At 35.3% G+C, this 20,679-nt stretch overlaps 3 protein-coding genes across 5 annotated transcripts; all 3 read left to right on the plus strand.

The window, feature by feature from the left end:
• Window positions 1–591: 591 nt before the first annotated feature.
• LOC105281161 (probable chitinase 10) lies at window positions 592–1,715 on the plus strand. The gene is made up of 2 exons (XM_011342205.2): window positions 592–791; window positions 1,424–1,715. Exons 1-2 carry the CDS (start codon window positions 723–725, stop codon window positions 1,583–1,585), a joined length of 231 nt encoding a protein of 76 aa, XP_011340507.1. The 5' UTR covers window positions 592–722; the 3' UTR covers window positions 1,586–1,715.
• Window positions 1,716–2,124: 409 nt separating this feature from the next.
• LOC105281159 lies at window positions 2,125–3,670 on the plus strand. The gene is made up of 2 exons (XM_011342202.3): window positions 2,125–2,524; window positions 3,097–3,670. The coding sequence occupies exons 1-2, from the start codon at window positions 2,447–2,449 to the stop codon at window positions 3,280–3,282; spliced, it is 264 nt and encodes an 87-aa protein (XP_011340504.2). The 5' UTR covers window positions 2,125–2,446; the 3' UTR covers window positions 3,283–3,670.
• A 101-nt stretch (window positions 3,671–3,771) lies between these two features.
• On the plus strand, window positions 3,772–20,583 carry LOC105281160. Of its 3 annotated transcripts, XM_026969503.1 has the most exons (29): window positions 3,772–4,265; window positions 5,918–6,439; window positions 6,756–7,073; window positions 7,212–7,383; window positions 8,258–8,521; window positions 8,703–9,893; window positions 10,555–10,707; window positions 10,875–11,060; window positions 11,770–11,895; window positions 11,962–12,207; window positions 12,779–12,870; window positions 12,966–13,114; window positions 14,303–14,413; window positions 14,686–15,030; window positions 15,233–15,447; window positions 15,598–15,710; window positions 15,798–15,939; window positions 16,017–16,117; window positions 16,528–16,703; window positions 16,911–17,197; window positions 17,459–17,666; window positions 17,781–17,964; window positions 18,023–18,235; window positions 18,449–18,574; window positions 18,852–19,013; window positions 19,175–19,324; window positions 19,398–19,629; window positions 19,701–19,877; window positions 20,222–20,583. In XM_026969503.1, exons 1-29 carry the CDS (start codon window positions 4,197–4,199, stop codon window positions 20,356–20,358), a joined length of 6,567 nt encoding a protein of 2,188 aa, XP_026825304.1. In that variant the 5' UTR covers window positions 3,772–4,196; the 3' UTR covers window positions 20,359–20,583. The 3 variants fall into 3 exon arrangements, with proteins under 3 accessions (XP_026825304.1, XP_026825303.1, XP_026825305.1); XM_026969502.1 differs by having other exon boundaries at window positions 11,770–12,207; XM_026969504.1 differs by lacking the exons at window positions 10,555–10,707; window positions 10,875–11,060; window positions 11,770–11,895; window positions 11,962–12,207.
• The last annotated feature ends 96 nt before the right edge of the window (window positions 20,584–20,679 follow it).

Genomic DNA, 20,679 nt, shown 5'->3' on the forward strand with positions numbered 1-20,679 from the left:
TTACGATAATTCTGAAATATATGTTCTGATACAATGTCAGAGCGTAATTTTTAGTAATTATATGATAATAATTTAACATTCTTCAAATTAATCTTAAACAAATCTTTTTAATATTCGTGTTTTTATTTGTGCACTGCTTACTTATAAAGTTTGAAAGTATTTTTTTATTTTCAAAGTATTACAATAGTCGAATTAACTAATTGTTGGAAAAAATCGTATCAGTAATTCTGAATCATCTGATCAAATAATATAAAAAGGGCACGTGGAGGAATGCAATGTGTGAAACAACATAATAGACGGTTATCACATTTAAGTGTTTTAATACTTTTTAATATTTCACGATATCAAGAAATAGTTATTCAAGCGTTCTCGCTAAAATCGTATAAATACGCTTTTAGCAAGTATAAATAAGCGTAAGCAGCGAATAAATAAATTGCTGTTGCAATAGCAGGTGCATTTTTCTCTTTTGAGTGTTGCCACTAATGCGTTTGAGAAACGTTTCACTTATTTCACCTTTACCCTTTTGCATGACCGAAGATAACGAATGTACAAGAAACGTAACAGGAAAAACGTATAGTGCGTTTGATAGCAACAGATCATTTGCCTAATATGTAATGTTTAGATATCGCAATACTTTTGTATATAAAGTGGATTTCTAGACGACGCAAGGCAATCGAGTTGAGTGAAACGACGATCGACACGGTCAAAGAAGAATATTCACGATGAAGTCTTGTGTAGTTCTGCTGTGCTTCATATTGTGCACAGCACCGTTTGTGATGTCACAATCACAAGTAAGTACTCTCACTTTACGAACACTTACTGATAGAAAGTCCGGGATTATTAGCGTCAATGAGAGTCAATCGGTTATAAAATAGCAGCAAATGCTCTTAGCGAAAATTGAAAAAATCTCATTTAGGGTAAAATATCTCTTGCATTTCTCATACACGTGTGAGAAATGCAGGAGATATTTTCTCGATCAACTTTTTTTTGTATTACGCATTATATATTTGTAAATATCTTTTAGTCGTTATGGCTTACATAATATGTTACAGTAAGGATATAAATACAATCATGCATAAAATATTTATAAAATTCTACAAGTCATGGTACTTAAATTAATTTTATTCTATTTTATTTATTCTTTTATTATTTTATTTATTCTACAAGTCATGGTATTTGAATTAATTTTATTTTATTGATTACAAAATAAAGAAGAATTTCGTTACTTTTTGAACTGATTGCACTCAGCTGTTATATCATCGAAAACTGATTTTTTTCATAAATAGTCCTTCGTTGTATCTTTCATAAAATATATATTTTACTTCCGCTTCCATATATAAGCAAGTGCTTCCTTTATTCACATGACCTATTCTCTCTTCTTTGTCATGGCTAAAAGCTAATAGAATGATTTATTCATTTATAGGCATACGTACTGCCCTATCCGGGCGATTGCAGCAAGTATCAACAATGCGACCAAAGCGGTTGCTTTGTTATGAGTTGTGGTAGAGGAACAGAATTTAATCCGGCTATAGGCACTTGCGATTATCCTCTAAGAGACCGTTCAGGATGCAGTAATCGTGGATGAAAACTTTGATTCAAGTTTGACTAGAAGCGTGAAGATACGTGAAGATATTTGTAATCTTGAAGTTTGTCCAATTCTGCTTAAACATATGGACATTATTACAATGTGTAAATAAAGTCAAGTTATTAGATTAGTTAAAGTTGTACATTTTCTTATATTATCAAGGTACCATACTATTTTTGCATCGTTTTCTCTTTCTTTTCTTTCTCACTCTGCGTATATCACCAAAATTGTTAAAATATTCTCAATTTATGCCAGTTCTATAGAAAAAGTATCGTGTAAAAGAAATTGATCGAACTTATCAACAGTCTCGAACAATTTTAAGAGTATACAATTTTTCTAACTGTAATACTTGTAATAGAATTTTTATTTTGGCATTGTATCGCATGAGATACACAGCTGTTGATTTAAGATTTACTGAATCGCATCATTAGAAATAAAGCAAATTGTGCAAGCTATTTTAGCAAGTAGACTATAATAATCGGTTGCGGTTGCGGAAATACAATCTCTTCAGCAACGGGAGCAGTGACAGTAGTGCACTAAACTATCATCATCGCTCACGATTGTATCAGTGCAATGCAATGACCAGTGGCAGTAGGCAACGATCAAACGGTGTCCGACGAGTGGATGCGGAAAGAGGAACACGCCAGTGTGTACACGATCTTCGTTTACACACCGAGCATATAATCGATTTTTCGCAATAGTGGACGAACTGATACTCGACACAACGTATGCCAGGAAAAACGCAGTTTCCGCAGTGACGATCGGCGTTAGCGAAATTCTGATCACGTCACGGTGTGCCCTGTAAATAAAATACCACGTTCGTGTAACTGCGGCTGAAGAGATCTCCAGAATTGTACGAGGATGTCGTTCCGATTGCTGCTCCTGCTGCTTTTGATGTACTGTTGTCATCTTACTACTGCTGTCAAGAGATTGAGAGAGGTGAGCACATGGTATTTGCATGGTTTCTCTCTGTGTGGCGATTTTAGAAGCAATAATCGCTCATTTAAGATTCATTCATGTGTATATTTCTAAATATTAGTTTTTTTATTCTCTTGCTAGATGACATGTTAAGTTATTGGGGAACGATGACGTGGAACTTAATTGATTCTTTGCTTCAATTCTAGTTCAAGGAAAAGGCAAAAGAATCACTTAACTAAGATTGAGTTCAATTAATGTGCCATGTGAGCATTTATGAAATGTCGTCACGAACATGTGCTCCGTTCTGAATGAATTCTATGAATTCTACAAGTTAGAAATGCGCTAGGGAGCAATATGATATAATTAAAGATATAACATAATAACGAGTTTTTGTACAGGAAACTATCAGATTAATGCTAAATTAAAACAAATCAAGTAATAAATAATGGACTGCACAAATGTGCATTTTCATCAAAGCACGAATCTTTCTTCAACAGAGAGACGGGTCTATATTGTTCATATAATAATTAATGTACAATGTTTCACACACGCTATTATTTTCAAGATTATTGTATATTATCTTTTCTTCGCAGGATGGCAAGTCTTACACGGTGTCGGCATATCCAGGAGACTGCAGCAAGTACGTGATGTGCAGTGGCGGCAAGTGCAAGCTGGAGGCTTGCGAGTCGACTTACGTCTTCGATCCGGTCACTTCCACCTGCACGCACCGAGCACGTGGATACATCAAGTGCGACTTCAAGCTATCGCGGAAACTGTAAACTGTTAACGCATTCACCGCCATGACGGTCACCGATGACCGACATGCAATAAATGCGTTACAACACGCAATTACTTATATCTGCAAGAGATAATGACTGTTTATTAATAACAGACAAGCATAATGGACAAATTTTGCATTTATTAACAAATGAATACTTTTATTCATTAAAATAACAAATTTTATTCATTAAAAAATATGGATTACATGGATTATATGGATATATTATGATTAATCTTAATAAGGTGAAAAATCAGCTAAATTGCGTTTGGTGATGATGAATGCGTTAATCGCGCACAAAGCTGAGATCGCTGATGTATCATAAATATGTTCCCTCTCCGCGATTATGAGATTCCGAAGGGGTTCAATAAAACGCCGGATGAAACAGCAATCCCGTTCATTTGCCATTCACATGTTGCTCGTGAATGCTCTCCCCGAGTCGGTCCCTTTATAAGGTCCGCTGGTGATGCATCATCAACGAGCAGAAGTTTGCTCACGCAGCGTCAATTGGCAAATAGTTCTGTTTGCAGCCGCTCGTTCGTTGCGTCGTCACACGCACGTCGGCATTTTTTTCGTCTCAAACAAGTGTGCGTGAGCGTCATCGAGAATTTTCTCTTGCTCTGTATCTCTCTCTCTCTCTCTCTTTCCTTCCCTCCTCTTTCTCTCTTACGCTCTCCCCGCTCTATTATCTGCGTCTTTTACGTGTTGCCGTTTTTCCCCACTACGGCATTCATCAGGCTGGGACGAACTTCGACCTCTTCGGCTGATAACCCTCCGATTCCCGTGAACTAGAGCGTTTGTTTTCCCCGGTATCGGCTTCTGCGTAAACTGGCGGCGATCAGCAATCGCCACGATTTTACGAGGAGCCGAGGATCAGTATAGTACGATGCTTGGTGTATCGTGGTACCATCGAAGATGTCGCCGTGTTTTAACAGTTTTCTCACCGTGCTCTGCCTCGTGGCTGTCGTCGTTCCTTCCTCCGCGGTACGTGATGGGATCATTTGTTAAAGAATAATTCTCGGTGGCATGTATAAGCCACTGTAGCTGCCTCCTTCTTCGCCCAAGAAACAACCCTACGTTCGAAATAATAGCTTCAATGTGGAATTTGGATTAGACTGCGAATCATCTACGTTGGAATGTACAGCAGACGAATTCGCAGTGTTGCAAAATTATCATTGTTTTATTATTTTTATGTTGTGAAGTTGATTTGTGTCTACTAATGATATAAATATGGAAATGCGAACTCGCAAAATAAAATTTATGATCTTTCTGATTGATCTTCTGCATAATTAATAGTGTGTAAAATATGTTGATGTACATTTAATACGTTTGATACAATTAATGTGAATTTGGAATTAAGAAAAGCAAACGTAGAATGGAAAAATATGTGATTTATTAGGTAAAGGCTGAACACGATAACATATACACACGTTTCATTATATGTATATTTATTCTTAACTTGAATCTGTTTATCATAGCACAAGAATATTAACATAATCGCTTAATTAACGTTTATTTTATCTCAGTTTACGCATACATTTTTATAAATTATAGAACACTATTTTTAACATACGTGCATACTTGCGGTTTGTATTCTTTCAAAAGTATGTCATTTAAATATCTGTTACTGTTGTTAGATCTTATCAGAATCTTACTCAAATATTCATGATCCAATTTTATCCTAATGCAAAGTACATAACGTAATCTAAAATAAACAGTCTTTATTGTATGTATTTTGACGAAGACGATAACCGAAAAAAATAGAAGTGACATTAAAGTCACACGTGGTTGATTATATTAATCGTTATTTAAATTTTAATTCGTAAACTGAACACGCATTTATACATTTACCAAGAAAGTTAAGATAGAAGTGGTTGTTTATACATTAATTAACAATTAATTTTTTTACATTATTAACATTAATAACAATTGTTTATATATTAATATCTCTATGAATCACACGTTGAATACAGAACTGCAGAGACAACAGAATTAATTTAATATATCAGTTTTTTATATGAATACTATTAATATATTACCCAGATAGCACAAAAGTACCAGAAATGTTCTAAGAACGTCCTACGAACGTTTGAACATTCTTTGAACGTTCTTAGATTGTCTCTGGAACTTTTGTGTTATCTGGGTAATAGTATTAATATTAAAAAGTATGTTCGCATTGCACATAAAGTAGATGAAATAAATGACAAAACTGTTTCAGGAAATTGGAGTATCATTTGATTTATGCATTTAATAGAAACGCGTGTTTAATGCGAAATAGTTTCACGATATTTTGACATGTGCCATTAATTATCTAACGTTCTGTATAATTAAAGAGAAATTACGTCATTAACTTGATATTCCTAATGAGAGTAATGCTATACTAATTTCACATGATACATTATCACAATGAATGATTTATCTATTAGCCCTAGAAATACAATACCAACGCAAATAGAGGAATAAATAAATAACTAAATGCATGACTAAAAACAAATTAAATATGTAAATGAATACATTGAAATATATGTATGTAAATCTGAAATAACAATTTGAAATAACAATTTTGTTTCATTTTCATTAATCTCTAAAAGTTAAAATCAAGCTTCAATTTCTTCTGTCAATTTCTACTATCGCAGATCTATGATCCGAGAGTGACTACGAAACCGCCAGAACGTCGTGAATCAGTGCTTCCTTGGCATTCGATCGACAAGGAGAATGTATCGCGCATTCAAACGGGGTCTCGTTCTTTACAATGGCAGCAACCGCAAGACAATACTTCGTCCAAGCTTGGCAGAAAGGGTTGGTCTCCTTGGCGCAAGACTGGGGGTAGTGGAATCGAACAAAGAACACAGATTGATACTCCAGATTACGTTCGTGAGCAAGCTTCCGCGGAAATTCCTGACCAAGAGCGTGACGTCAAATTCGATAAGCTTGGACAACAGGAAAACTGGAAACCTTCTCTTGAATGTAGCGAATTAATAGAGTCTGATAAAAATAATGGGCGTTTTAAAGATAAATCAAAATACGAAAGATGCGGTCGGCCTCAAAATGAGATTGACTTCGAGCAAAAGCTATTGCCGAGAACTGATAATATTAAAGAAACGCATGTACAACGTGAGAACGATGATTTGTACGAGGGCATGGCTATTGATAGCACGGTAATTTTTAAAAAATATTTAAATAAAACTTTTTATACATTTAAACGTTATGCAAATATATTCTAAATTATTTAGTCTTAGTTTGTGCTTTATCTAATTTTGATAAGCCTTCACATGAAATATTTCAGGCAAGAAAGAGAGAGTAGTTCAGTTCATATTTTTTAAATTTTTAATCAAAATGCACAATTTGGTATTAATTTTGTGACGTTTCTTAAATGTTTGTATTATAATATATGAGAAATAATTGTAAGCTAATTAAGTAACTGCATGAAGAATATAATTTTTCTATACATTATTTTTTGTCTTTTTTATGTAGAAACCACGAAAGGAAAATATACTCCTTTCACAAAAGCCACAGCACAAAGTTGCAGGATATGATTCTCAATTGGGTGTTCAATGTCCTACTCTGGATTCCACAGGACAATTTGTTTATCCGCCAGATTGCAAGTTTTTTGTTAATTGCTGGAACGGCCGCGCATTTCTTCAGCCATGTGCTCCCGGCACCTTGTTTAATCCTGATACTCTGGAATGTGATTTTCCGCACAAAGTCAAATGCTACGAGAGTGAATCCGCCTCTCTCAGAGAGCCATTAAGCTCCGAATCTCAAATTAATAAAAAGCTACAAAGACTGCAAGTGCGTTTTATTAATATTATATTATTTTGTAATTACTTTTAAACTAAAGTTTAATTTTACTTCTTTAATTTATTGATGGCCCTTGTTATGTTTGTTTAAAAACTCAGTTTCTGTATTTTTTATTTTCGCAACTAACAGGAACCAAAATGTCCAACTTCTTTTACGGGTTTGTTGCCACATCATGGAGATTGCACAAAATTTTTACAATGCGCGCATGGTGCAACTTATATTATGAATTGCGGCCCTGGAACAGTTTTCAATCCCGCTATTGGAGTATGCGATTGGCCACACAACGTAAAGGGTTGCGAAGGTAATAATAAATGATTTATTTTTTGTATCTTTTTTCATATACAGGGTGAGGCACCTAAAATAGGCCACCTGAATATCTCGGCTGTTATTGGTGATAGAAAAAAATGTGTCAGACCAAACTTGTATAGTTTCGAGGGACACAATTTGTTCTAAATAGTTTTTTATTAGGTGGACGCGTAGAGGTAATATGAAGGTCAACTTCGTTTTTTTAAATAGTATAATATGTTTTTTTATGTACCATCTAGTAGAGCGTTTGAAGATGCGCACATTGATCTATGGGTCAAAATCATTCAAGGTCACTGAAGGCCAACTGCAAGGGAAAATAATTTACTTTATATTGCCTAGAGTTCTCTGCTATTAAAAATACTGTAAACTCAGAAATGAAAAAGTGCTAGCCCTTAGAAATTTTTTCTTTTTCCGCGAAGTTCTGAGTTGTTGATATCTATAGTTTTTATATTGCCTAGAGTTCTCTGCCATTGAAAATACCGTAAACTCAGAAATGAAAAAGTTCTAGCACTTAGAAATTTTAGCCTTCAATGACCTTGAATGATTTTGACCCGTAGATCAATGTGCGCATCTTCAAACGCTCTACTAGATGGTACGTAAAAAAACATATTATACTATTTAAAAAAACGAAGTTGACCTTCATATTACCTCTACGCGTCCACCTAATAAAAAACTATTTAGAACAAATTATGTATCCCTCGAAACCATGCAAGTTTGGTCTGACACATTTTTTTCTATCACTAATAACAGCCGAGATATTCAGGTGGCCTGTTTTAGGTGCCTCACCCTATATTATAACATTGGTTTTTTGAGATAATAATTTATTAATGCAAAAAGACATGGATTTAAATCTGTTTTACACTACACAGATACCTTTAAATCTAATGAGGATGACAGAGTACTTATACCTCCACATCCGATTTCTGGACATGATAAATCGACATATACCGAAATCAAGAAAATTACATGTCCTGCGGACTTCACTGGATTATTGCCGCATCCGGAAACGTGTAAAAAATTCCTCCAATGTGCAAACGGTGTTACTTATGTGATGGATTGTAGTCCTGGAACTGCTTTCAATCCTATTACGACGGTTTGTGACTGGCCGTACAACGTGCCTAGTTGTAAAACAGGTGGCCATTAATGAATATATACCAATAAATAAAATAAACAATTAATCATCAAAGTTCTCTCAAAATATCTTTACGATCATTTACATGAATAATACGATATTACGGCCATTTTTTTGGCAAAAATGAAATATATTTAATCAAAGATTGTGGAAACAATTGAGATTCAATTTTATAATTATAGATAAATTCGGTGGTGGAGTACACAGAGCAGGGAGTGATACTTGGTCACCATCTACTGATGTTAGAAGTACCACGTCGAGTTCAGGCCGATACAATCCCACTGATTCGCATGGTGTTCTTCGACCAGAGACCAGTACAACGATTCGACCATATAGACCAACATGGAAACCATTAACGACAACTCCGAATTCACGTTCAATACCAACAAGGACCATAATGCCACCTTATTTTCATTCCACGCGTCCCACTTATTACCATGATCGTTACGGTCATTTTCGCGAAGGAAGTCAGTACGAAGGTCACAGGCCGACTCATCCGAAATGGAAACCGACAAGTGAAAATTCCAGGCTTCCTTCCGACAGCAGTCGCAAATTTCCGGGTCATTCAAGTAGCAAGCAATGGACAGGAGGAAATCGGGGAACTGATCAAGATTCGCAAGGAACTTACCATTTCGAACATACAGAAGGATTATGGCCACCTGAGCGTGGAAATCAAGATCACGAGCGTGATTCCGAACATTATCCACCTGGCCATCATTACCATCATCATCACCATCATCATCACTATCATGGACCACCAGTAAATCCTCCAGCAAATCCAAATTGGAACTCAGGTAATCCCATGGCAACCACCGGTGATCGAAGATACAATGAAGGACCCTATCAAGGATACACTCCGAACGTGGATGACACGCGCTGGCACCCTGATCACAATCATCATCGTTATCCTCATCAGGATGGCCACCATCATTTTGGACATGCTGCGCCAGCTGGAACAGATCAGAGGCAATTTCCACCGCACTTCCCTTCCGGAAGACATGACGAAGATAATGTTCACGGTGTGCATAACGATACGCGATACGGTATCGACGGTAATTTACCAGCAAATCGACCGGACGGTTATGACCTCTTACCGAACAGGCAAGATTACGGCAGGACAAGTCCTGGACTTCATTATCCTAGTTTCAATCGCACTTCTTCGCCCGCTGGAAATGTTTTCCTAAATAGTACCGATAAATTTCCTGGAAGCCAGCATCGGACCCAGGAGGGGTCGCGACAAGATAGAGTATCATTTCCTAGGCCAGGACAAGAACATACTACTTGGAATCAGCCAGATGGATCTGCTTTCAAGCCGAGTACTTGGCATGATCAGCAAAATCGACAACAAGTAGAAACCGATCTGTGGGATCGAGGTAATTAAAAATTAATATTAAACTTCTTTGTTATTTCAATAAATATTTCAATATTTTTATTTATTACAATCAATATTTTTTATCAATCAGGATTATAATCAATATGTTATTTGTGCGTTATTGTTATATAAAAATGGTTTGATTATTATCACATAATATTACTTTATCTTTAATTACAATTAAAAATATTTACTGATATATTATAGTTATACAGCAAATCAATAGTATTGTTTACAGTAATTGATATAAAGTTGCGAAATTTATTGGCGCATATTTGCATGCGGTATGGATTAACTTTGCAAACTGTTGTATGCTTGAGGTTTGTTGTATCAACGCAGCATATCATTCAACAAACGATGCAAAATGTATATAACAGGATAGTGGTGCTTTTTAATGGTCATATCGCATGCACTTTAAACGCACGCATGGAAATTATTTGCAAGCTAATGCATTTTATAATAATATTTTAATGGTGGTCAACTGAGTATGTATGCTTATAATGGCATAATTTGCATATTATAATAAAGAAAAAAAAATATATATATTTATACCTTGCTTTTTTGTGCTCAATAGAGTGCACATACAAGATATTGTTACGTATATATTGAAATAAAACTCTTATTTTTCCAATTATTGAGTATGAAAGCTTCATGTTTTGTAGGCACAACCAGTCCAGCCAATAAAGTGCATCAATGGCAATCCGGAATTAATATTGATCAACAGAGCACAGCTGACAGAGAGGCGGATATAAAAATGACGCAGTGGCCATCCAAGACAAATGTTTTTCCAGACCCAAAGAAGAAAGTAGATTTAGGTTTGTAAGCGAATTAAAATCTTTTTTTGAGATTATTCTTTAAAATTATTTGACGATAAATAAATATTGAACGTAAAATTATATATGTATTAATTATTTGTGATAATATATTACTACATTAATTATTGGTATATTTTACTTATAACATATTTTATAATTTGTCACAGGAACTAAGAATGCGACACAACATCCGAACACAAATCTTTATCCGCATGGAATATACGTCAATGTAAATGGCATACAAGGTCATTACATCACAAAGGAAATTGAGGATAATCAGGGACGCTCAAAAATTCAGCCACCGCATGATGCTTCCCATCAGAAACCTGTCAGCTGGAATAACACTTTTAATAGTATGTCTAAATTATTATGCTACTAATGCACTTTGTTTTATTGTGACTTTTATTACCGAGGGTTAATGAGAATAATATCAATTTTCCATTTGTAGTAACTTCTTTTTTTAAAGCACAAAGTTATTTTTAATATTAATTCTTATCATATTATTAATTGTCGCTAATTAAGTCTTACATCTTTTTACATCATGCAGTTCATTATCTTAATGTTGATTTGATTTAGTAAAAGTATTTATTATTCGTCAGTATTTGTTATAAATTTGCAAATGGTTATTATGTTAATCATCAAACTTACTTAATACACTTAAGTTCCTCTGCTTTTGCATTAACAATAAACAAATTCAAATTTATCGTAAAATTTTAAGTGCTAATTAGTTGCTAATTAAACGATGACAATCGAAATTGAGTATTGAATTTATCCGGCAGAAAATCGGCTTCATATTGGGCGGAAGCACTGATTTAATGCTAGTTGAACTCGCTCATACGAATTGGAATCTGTTTATTACTGCTGGAGGCCTGATTTAAAGGCAGTCATTAATATGATAAGCAGTAGTGGTCATTATGTACTAGAATTGTATAGTGGAAACTGCATTATCATTCTATCGATTGTTTAAAGCTTAGTAATTTCATGGTATTTCAGTGATAGCAGCATGTACATTTAGCAATTCACATCAAAACGTATTGCCAACTAAAATTTTTCCTTTGATAGGTACTGATAGAGATCATTCACCATTTCATGTCATCATAACGGCGACGTCCGTGACGCCCACGATGACCCAACATTTTCCATCTAAACAACCTGAATTATCAAGGAGAGGAAGAGATTTTGGAAATAGTACGCATGAGAAAGAGCTACCTACCCTCCGTAACACGAACGTTTTTAATACATCTAGTGTTCCAGTTGAACAAGATGAGTATTGGAGTAATACAGATGCGACGGATGTGGAGGACCTGGAATTCCCGGAAGTCGTCGAACCCGACATAGATGATGAGGTGGATATATTGGATGATAAAAATGTTTGGAAGCCTAGGTTAATTTTCGAAAATAAGACGGAGACCACGACCGCTCCATCGGTCATTATGAGAATCGGACCGAAGAATCTCGACGTGGAACTTTTTAATATCGAGGCGGCACCGTTTCAGAAAGGTAGGTTGAGGATTCAATTTGGTACAGATGTGTTCTTATCTGTGAAATCAATGCTTCTAGAAATGGTAAGTCATCTTTTAATTGTTTTCTTGAGCGCATGGCTTTCTTCGTAAGTGGCTTTTTATGTAGTGCTGTGAAATATGTAATGTTGAAATAAATTGTCTGCTATAAACGAAGCTTTTGCAAGGAATATAACGAAATATTGTTTTTCTGTTGCAAGAAATACTATTTCTTGAAAGAAAATATGGTAAATAAGAATTTAGAGTCAATTTAAACTTAACTGCATTTGAAAATAGATAGTTGTCTATCCAACCTTGAATCTGTAATTTAGCTTGAATTTGTTCAGCTTTTGCATGATTTTAATTAATTTTGTGCATTAACATAATACATTAATATAATGCATTAACATAAACAAATGTATTTGTATAATTTATGTAACATTAACGTATAGCGACATTAAAGTATAAAAATTATAGTATAAATATAGATCTTAATATTATATAATATTTCAATCAAAAACACGATAATAGCATAAATTAATGAATAAAGAATTTGTTATTTTTTTTTGTAGAGGAACCTCCATTTCCAATTTATTTTGTGCAGCCGGTGCAACCGTTAACTCATTCGAAAAAATCCGTTCGACCAACACCTATATCTGGCCAGGTGAGAATATTTACATATAAAGAAAAGTTAAAAAATTTAAATTTTAATATAATGATATATGTATATAATGATAATATGTATTATTCTATTTACAGGTGATTCGCTTGAGGGGTGGTTCTGGTCCTAATAATGGTTATGTCGAGGTGCAAGGTGTACAGCCCGGTTGGGGCATTGTATGCGATTCCAGAAATAGTTGGACGTTGAAAGAAGCTCATCTTTTGTGTAAACAACTCGGTTACATCAGGTACACAAAAATATACATATACAGGGTGAGGCACTTAAAACAGGCCACCTGAATATCTCAGCTGTTATTAGTGATAGAAAAAAATGTGTCAGACCAAACTTGCATGGTTTCGAGGGACACAATTTGTTCTAAATAGTTTTTTATTAGGTGGATGCGTAGAGGTAATATGAAGGTCAACTTCGTTTTTTTAAATAGTATATGTTTTTTTACGTACCATCTAGTAGAGCGTTTGAAGATGCGCACATTGATCTACGGGTCAAAATCATTCAAGGTCACTGAAGGCCAACTGCAAGGGAAAATAATTTACTTTATATTGCCTAGAGTTCTCTGCTATTAAAAATACTGTAAACTCAGAAATGAAAAAGTGCTAGCCCTTAGAAATTTTTTCTTTTTCCGCGAAGTTCTGAGTTGTTGATATCTATAGTTTTTATATTGCCTAGAGTTCTCTGCTATTAAAAATACTGTAAACTTAGAAATGAAAAAGTGCTAGCCCTTAGAAATTTTTTCTTTTTCCGCGAAGTTCTGAGTTGTTGATATCTATAGTTTTTATATTGCCTAGAGTTCTCTGCCATTGAAAATACCGTAAACTCAGAAATGAAAAAGTTCTAGCACTTAGAAATTTTAGCCTTCAGTGACCTTGAATGATTTTGACCCGTAGATCAATGTGCGCATCTTCAAACGCTCTACTAGATGGTACGTAAAAAAACAAATACCATTTAAAAAAACGAAGTTGACCTTCATATTACCTCTACGCGTCCACCTAATAAAAAACTATTTAGAACAAATTATGTGTCCCTCAAAACCATGCAAGTTTGGTCTGACACATTTTTTTCTATCACTAATAACAGCCGAGATATTCAGGTGGCCTGTTTTAGGTGCCTCACCCTGTATATGTATAAAATATGAAATATATATGTATAAAATTATATCTTTAATGTAATATTAAATATTTTATGTAAATTTACCTAAATTTTTAAGATGATTTTTAAGATTACGATATAAATCTGCTATATAAATTCCTTATCTTGATAATTTAATGAAACAATTGCTTCATCTCATGCACATTCATGTATTATTATAAATTTTGTTTTCATAATATATTATTTATAGTTGCAGTAAAGTATTAGTCAGTGATGAATATATGAATATTTATAGATATAAATATTGCATAGATTTCTTTGATTATAGAGGTGCTGAAATGGCCTGGCAAGGTAGAAGTAATCGCATCGGAATGCCGACTTGGATTGCTGCAAATACCGTAACGTGTCTCGGCAACGAAACTAAATTTCAGTCATGCAAGTAAGTTGTTAAAAATTTATAAATTTTCTTCGCTTTATTAAATTAAAAGAAATAGTTAAATAATAAAAATTTACGTTTTCCGCACAATAGTAGAGCAAAATATCTATTATTATTATCTTTTTTGTTTCCTGAATTTGTACCTATCTTTTATTTTTGTAATCTTTCTTGTAAGAAGCATTTTTCTTATTCATTATTTTAATGCAACTTATGTTTCCATAAAAAGCAAACAGAGCATTCTCCTAAAATGTCGTATGCAAATTACGGTAATACAGATTCACGCATAAAGAGGAGTGCCGCGTGGAGAGAGATGCAATTGGCGTGCGATGCAACCCCAATCGTATTGCGCATTGTCGTAAGGACGAAGTACCGCATGAGGGACACTGCTATCACTTGGCTGAACCTGATAGCGGCCTCAATCATGCCGAGGCATTGGAACACTGCACACGACGGAATGCACGGCTCATCGACATCACTAGCCAGGCGGAAAACAACTTCGTGTCGGAGTGGCTGTTGCAATCGCATCCGGAAGTTAGCTCGATCATGACTTCCGGCTTCGGTTTCACTACTATGAATCGCACCTTATGGCTTTGGAGTGATTCCGCCCGTGCCAAATTCAAGTACGATTCGAATGATATTAGAGCGTTTTATGTATATTTAATATATCAATATAATTAAAATCTAAAATTAATCTAATTAATCTCAAGGCAACAATATAATTGTATGCAAGAGATTTTATTTGTGCTTCATGAAAGTTTGAATGATTTTAAGAATTCATTTTTCTTCCCAATTGTTTACTTTCAACGCTAAACTTTTCGTTAGATTTACAAAATGGTGGCCTGGATGGATGAATGATACGATGCAGCCACCTTGGGTAGGCTCTCGTCCTCTTTGTATCCTAATGAAACGAAAGTTTCCTTGTCATGAACAATCTGAGTCGATTTGCAATACAGATTATTTCTTCTGGGACGTTGAGGACTGTGCAACTTCATCAAAAGGGCATTCTTTCATTTGCAAGAGACCTTACGACAATATTGGTACAGAATTATTATTAATTTAAGTTTATATTATTAAATTTTATTGTATTTTGCTTTGAGTTTTGAAATAATAACGTAAATTGATATTTTACATAGCGATAAATATTTTTGAAAAAAAAACAATTCTCGATTCTCTTATCGTTTGTTCAGGTTGCGTTTACGGGAAAGGAAATCAATACACTGGTACAGCCAACGTAACATTATCAGGAAAGAAGTGTCTTCCGTGGGCCAGTGATAGAATCGCACATCAGTTACGCGTGACTGTAAAGTCACTTATATGCCACTGGAAATACATAAAATTTACAATTTATTGGATCTGAAAACATAATTCCGTTTCTCTTACATCGCAGGTTGTTAACTCAGAAGTTCGGGAGAAGCTAAAGATGCACAACTACTGCAGAAATCCTAATCCGGCGAGAGAATCGAGACCGTGGTGCTTCACGGAAGATGGGAGGCACGAATATTGCGATATCCCCGCTTGTGGAAATATCGGTGCGAAATTTGAAGATTCGGCTAAATATGTGTGTGTAACTGTGTGGTAATATAAATATAGCTAATTCTTTTTTTAGATCCAAAACGGTCGATGCTGTCTGGCCAGTGTAAACCTAAACATTTCGAATGTACGCCAGGAGAGTGTATTCCGTCCCCATGGGTCTGCGATGGGGAGGAGGTGAGTTACAATCGATTTTATTTGCACACACATGCAACACGTACGCGACATAAAATAAAATGGTTGCAATATTTATGCAATTTCTGTGAATTTTTGGTAACTTCCACAAGCCAATTCAGTTTGCGTGCGATTTTTAATTTTTAGAATACGCAAAGTAGCTTATAATGAATATACTTAAAGTTTTAAACTTCCACGAAACTTTTAACAAGTCAAGTTTTTAATTATTCATTTTCCTGATGTAAAACAGTTTATTTGTTCTAGAACACAAATAACAATTTTAAGCATTTTTATAATTGTTTACGCGATAAAATATGCTCACTTAAGCGTACTTCCTGGATGAATTTTATTTGAATAAGTATTAACAACAACACTATTATACTTATTACAATATTTAACGTAATGTAATTTAGGACTGCACAAACGGGGCTGATGAAAGGAATTGCATGGTGGATCTCAATCTGTTTGAAAAATCGGCAAAGCATAAACTTGAGGGCTACGATGTGGAGAAATGGTTGAACACTCCGTTGAAAACCTGCGCCTTAAGATGCAAAGAAGCTGATTTCACGTGTCGCTCGTTTAGTCACAAGTTCGTCGAAATAATTTTTATATTTATTAATCCACGAATGGTTACGTTTAGATAAAGCTTTGGTTTATTATTTAAAATAACAGATATATAGTTTATAATCCTAGTATAAGAATAAGATAGCTTTTGCTCTATCCTATTGCTATCAGTCATACCAGTTTTATCTCTTTGTATAATTTACAAATGATTATATTGTACATTCCGTTTCAGATCGGACGGCAACATATGTTTATTAAGCGACAGCAATATTGGCTTAACTGGTGCGCTTAAGCCTGACAAGCAATTTGATTATTACGAAATGCGAGAGAGGAGCGTGGACTGCGACAACATGTATATTTGTAGTAATCACAAATGCATAAATCAAACACAAGTCTGCGACGGCAAAAATGACTGCAATGATCGCAGCGACGAGAGTATCTGCACTATTGAGAATCTTGATTACGATATTCGTTTGGCTGGTGCGAATAATACTAATGAGGGTCGAATCGAAGTTAAAAGTAAGTTCCAAGTATTAACAATTAGCAATACATATTAGCAATATTTTTAATGCCTCATTCTACATGTGATTAAAATATTTTTAAAAATATTTATTTAATATTTTGTCTGTTAATAAATATGCATAGACTGATCTAAATATATTTTTACGAAAAAAATTGTGACACAGAGATGAGATTAATAGTTTTAGAAGTCAGATACAGGCTCTTTGTCTCTCCTTGCGGCTCCGCTATCTAAATTTAAGCAATTTGTGTGTCGGACAGTTCTAGGATACTGGGGTCAGGTATGTGATGACGGCTTTGGTATGATCAATGCCGACGTCATCTGCAAAGAGCTTGGTTTCATTCATGGAGCACTGGAAGTTAGACCAGGCGGGTTCTACGGAAACCTCGACCCACCCACGAGATTTATGGTGGATCAGTTAAAGTGTCGCGGAAACGAGACTACACTACGGGAATGCGATTTTAACGGGTAGGAAAAATGCTTATTTGATGTCTTAATCATAAGATCGGCCCATGTATCGATCACATTCAACCACTACGGATTACCTAAGATAAACTGACGGTTGAATCTTTTGGGTTTTAGATGGGGAGTTCACAATTGTCAACCGGAAGAAGCTGTCGGCATCGTGTGCAAGATCGAGGTCGATACTTGTCAGGAAGGTTACTGGAAGTGCGACAATAGTTCAACCTGCATACCAACTCCGTTCATTTGCGACGAGGTGACCGATTGTCCAGACGGCTCCGACGAGAGTTCGGAACATTGTGATGTAAGTTAGGTGGAAGTCGAAAATAGACCAGTGGATCTTCATACGACCGCGCTTTCAGGCACCGTTCGAGTTGCGCTTGGCAAATGGTAGCAATCCCATGCAAGGAAGGGTGGAAGTACGTCATCATGGCGTGTGGGGTACCGTGTGCGACGACGACTTCACGAATGCCACGGCGGCGGTCATTTGCAGATCCTTGGGATACGGTGGGATCGCAATCGCCAAGAAAGATGGTTTCTTTGGGCCCGGTCAAGGTCCGATATGGCTCGATGAGGTATTACATTTCGACATTTACTTTTGGATTTTAAATCTTGTAAAATATTTTCCCCGCTTTGAGGTTTCTTTTTTTTATTTTCTCTTTTTTTATTTCATTTATCTATTATTCGTAATTAATAAATAAGAATGACAATCATTACTGCTTTTATTATTTATCTGTTTAAGAAACTATTATAATTTCTTTGAGACAATGTTTCTTGTTTTGCAATAGGTTTTCTGCCACGGAAACGAGTCGCAACTATATCGGTGCGAACACAATCACTGGGGCCAACATAATTGCGATCATAACGAGGACGCAGGTGTGATTTGCTCACCCGGAAATATTAACAATACCGAGGTAAATCAAAATAAATCTTATATTATGTAATATATTGTAGTTTTCCAGAATGTAAATTATTTTATTTATTATTATTACTGTTTTATTTATTTATTAGATTGCTTTTGAGGTAAATAATGAATATTTATTAAATCCGAAATGTTTGTGAGAGAAATTATACCGTTATCATTTGTGATATAACTAATTATTTGAAAATTGTATTGTAATATGTGATTCTCTTAATATATATAACAATTTCATCTATTTCTCAATTGTGATTTTTCGTTTTATCGAGCAGATTTATTGGACAGACAACTCGGAATTTACGGAACGAAGTATCGACGAACTACTTCCGACACACTGTGGACAGCGTGCCAAAGATTTTGACGATGACGACGATCTAATATTTCAGAAAGTAGTGCATGGCTCTATTGCGCCGAAGGGCACCTATCCCTGGCAGGTACTAATCATATTACAAAGCTTTTCACGTTTAATGAAAGTTTTAGAAAAGATTACCTTCATACTGTCTGTCATCTTTAATGTTAAATTAAATATCGTATTAAATGTGCAGTAAGATGTAATATAATGTAATAGTATAATAGATTATTGAACAAAATTTAGGCCAGTATACGAGTCCGGGGGCACAGCCGATCAAACCACTGGTGCGGCGCGATCGTTATATCACCTCTGCATGTTCTAACAGCGGCGCATTGTCTGGAAGGTTACAACAAGGGCACATACTTCGTTCGCGCGGGAGATTATAATACGGATGTGAGTCGATGATTACGGCATCCGCCGAAAATTTCTATCCTTCAAATGATAATTTGTATATCGCGTTCAACAGATAGACGAGGGCACGGAAGCGGAGGCGAATATCGAGGATTACTACGTGCACGAGGAATTCCGCAAAGGTCACAGGATGAACAATGACATCGCTCTGGTTCTACTTAAGGGTCGCGGCATCCCACTTGGCAAAGATATCATGCCAATTTGCTTGCCGTTCGAGAACACCGAGTACTCGCCTGGGCTCAATTGCACGATCAGCGGGTTCGGCAGCATCGAGACGGGAAAGACGGGTAAGAAATGTCAGAGAGGATTACTTTAAGCTTGATTCGGAGGATAAATCGAACTGTTGTATCTCTTGCAGCGAAGGATTTACGGTACGGTTGGGTGCCCTTGTTGGACCAGTCAATTTGCCGGGCTAGTTACGTTTATGGCGAAGGTGCCATAAGCGAAGGGATGATGTGCGCCGGATACCTCGAAGAGGGTAATATTGATACGTGTGAAGGCGACTCCGGAGGTCCTCTGGCGTGTTATCACAACGGTATGGTTAATTAAATTCATTGATTAAAGCAGTCGATAAATCGATCGAATAAAGAATCGACTACATACATTACAATTTTGTTTTCTATCATATAAAATACAGCCATATAATATATTAATATAATCATAGAAGAGTTAACGCGGCAAAGTTGATAAAAAGTTTCAAAAGTTTGATATCTAAAGTGCAATATGTAGTCCTTTGTGATCTTTTCTAAATCAGAACTTGAAATTAATTTTAATTCTGATGAATGCTAACATCGATAATGTCATTTTACGTTCTGAAGCTGAATTAGTATTTACAGTAATATTACTCTCTGTTAAAATCTACATTCTCTTTTATGTTAGGATCCTTCACCTTATATGGGATAACCAGTTGGGGTCAGCATTGCGGTAAAGCGAACAAGCCTGGAGTCTACGTCCGTGTAGCGCATTATCGTCAATGGATCGATAAAAAAATTAGAGAATCATTAGCAGGTAGATAGAACGTCATAATCATTGAATTTTTTTATCACATACATATACACACACACGCGTCACATATGCATGTAAAACATTTCTATATTAATTGTACATATACGTTTACTAAAAATGTATTTTTACTCTGGTACAGGCCAATGTACATTAACGATAATTGCGAGTTACAATTTTATATCACATCACCTGTAAATATAATAATAATTATTAGATATACTTACTCTGACATATGACTTGGTTCTTTTTATTAATAAATTTCAGAAATTGTTTCTTTTTTCTGTTGCTAATCCGCATATTGTATAGTACGCATAGTACTCATATGCATACTT

The sequence above is a fragment of the Ooceraea biroi genome, chromosome 5 (assembly GCF_003672135.1).
Source record: "Ooceraea biroi isolate clonal line C1 chromosome 5, Obir_v5.4, whole genome shotgun sequence".
NCBI classification, from domain to species: Eukaryota; Metazoa; Arthropoda; class Insecta; order Hymenoptera; family Formicidae; genus Ooceraea; species Ooceraea biroi.

Bases quoted from the DNA above. Each gene is read 5' to 3' on its own strand.
- LOC105281160 (XM_026969502.1), top strand. From the start codon at position 4,197: ATGTCGCCGTGTTTTAACAGTTTTCTCACCGTGCTCTGCCTCGTGGCT. The intron at 11,061-11,769 runs GTATGTCTAAAT...TTCCTTTGATAG, and splicing joins CTGGAATAACACTTTTAATA to GTACTGATAGAGATCATTCA. The intron at 15,711-15,797 runs GTAAAGTCACTT...CTTACATCGCAG, and splicing joins CACATCAGTTACGCGTGACT to GTTGTTAACTCAGAAGTTCG.
- LOC105281159 (XM_011342202.3), top strand. From the start codon at position 2,447: ATGTCGTTCCGATTGCTGCTCCTGCTGCTTTTGATGTACTGTTGTCAT. The intron at 2,525-3,096 runs GTGAGCACATGG...TTTTCTTCGCAG, and splicing joins CTGTCAAGAGATTGAGAGAG to GATGGCAAGTCTTACACGGT.
- LOC105281161 (XM_011342205.2), top strand. From the start codon at position 723: ATGAAGTCTTGTGTAGTTCTGCTGTGCTTCATATTGTGCACAGCACCG. The intron at 792-1,423 runs GTAAGTACTCTC...ATTCATTTATAG, and splicing joins TTGTGATGTCACAATCACAA to GCATACGTACTGCCCTATCC.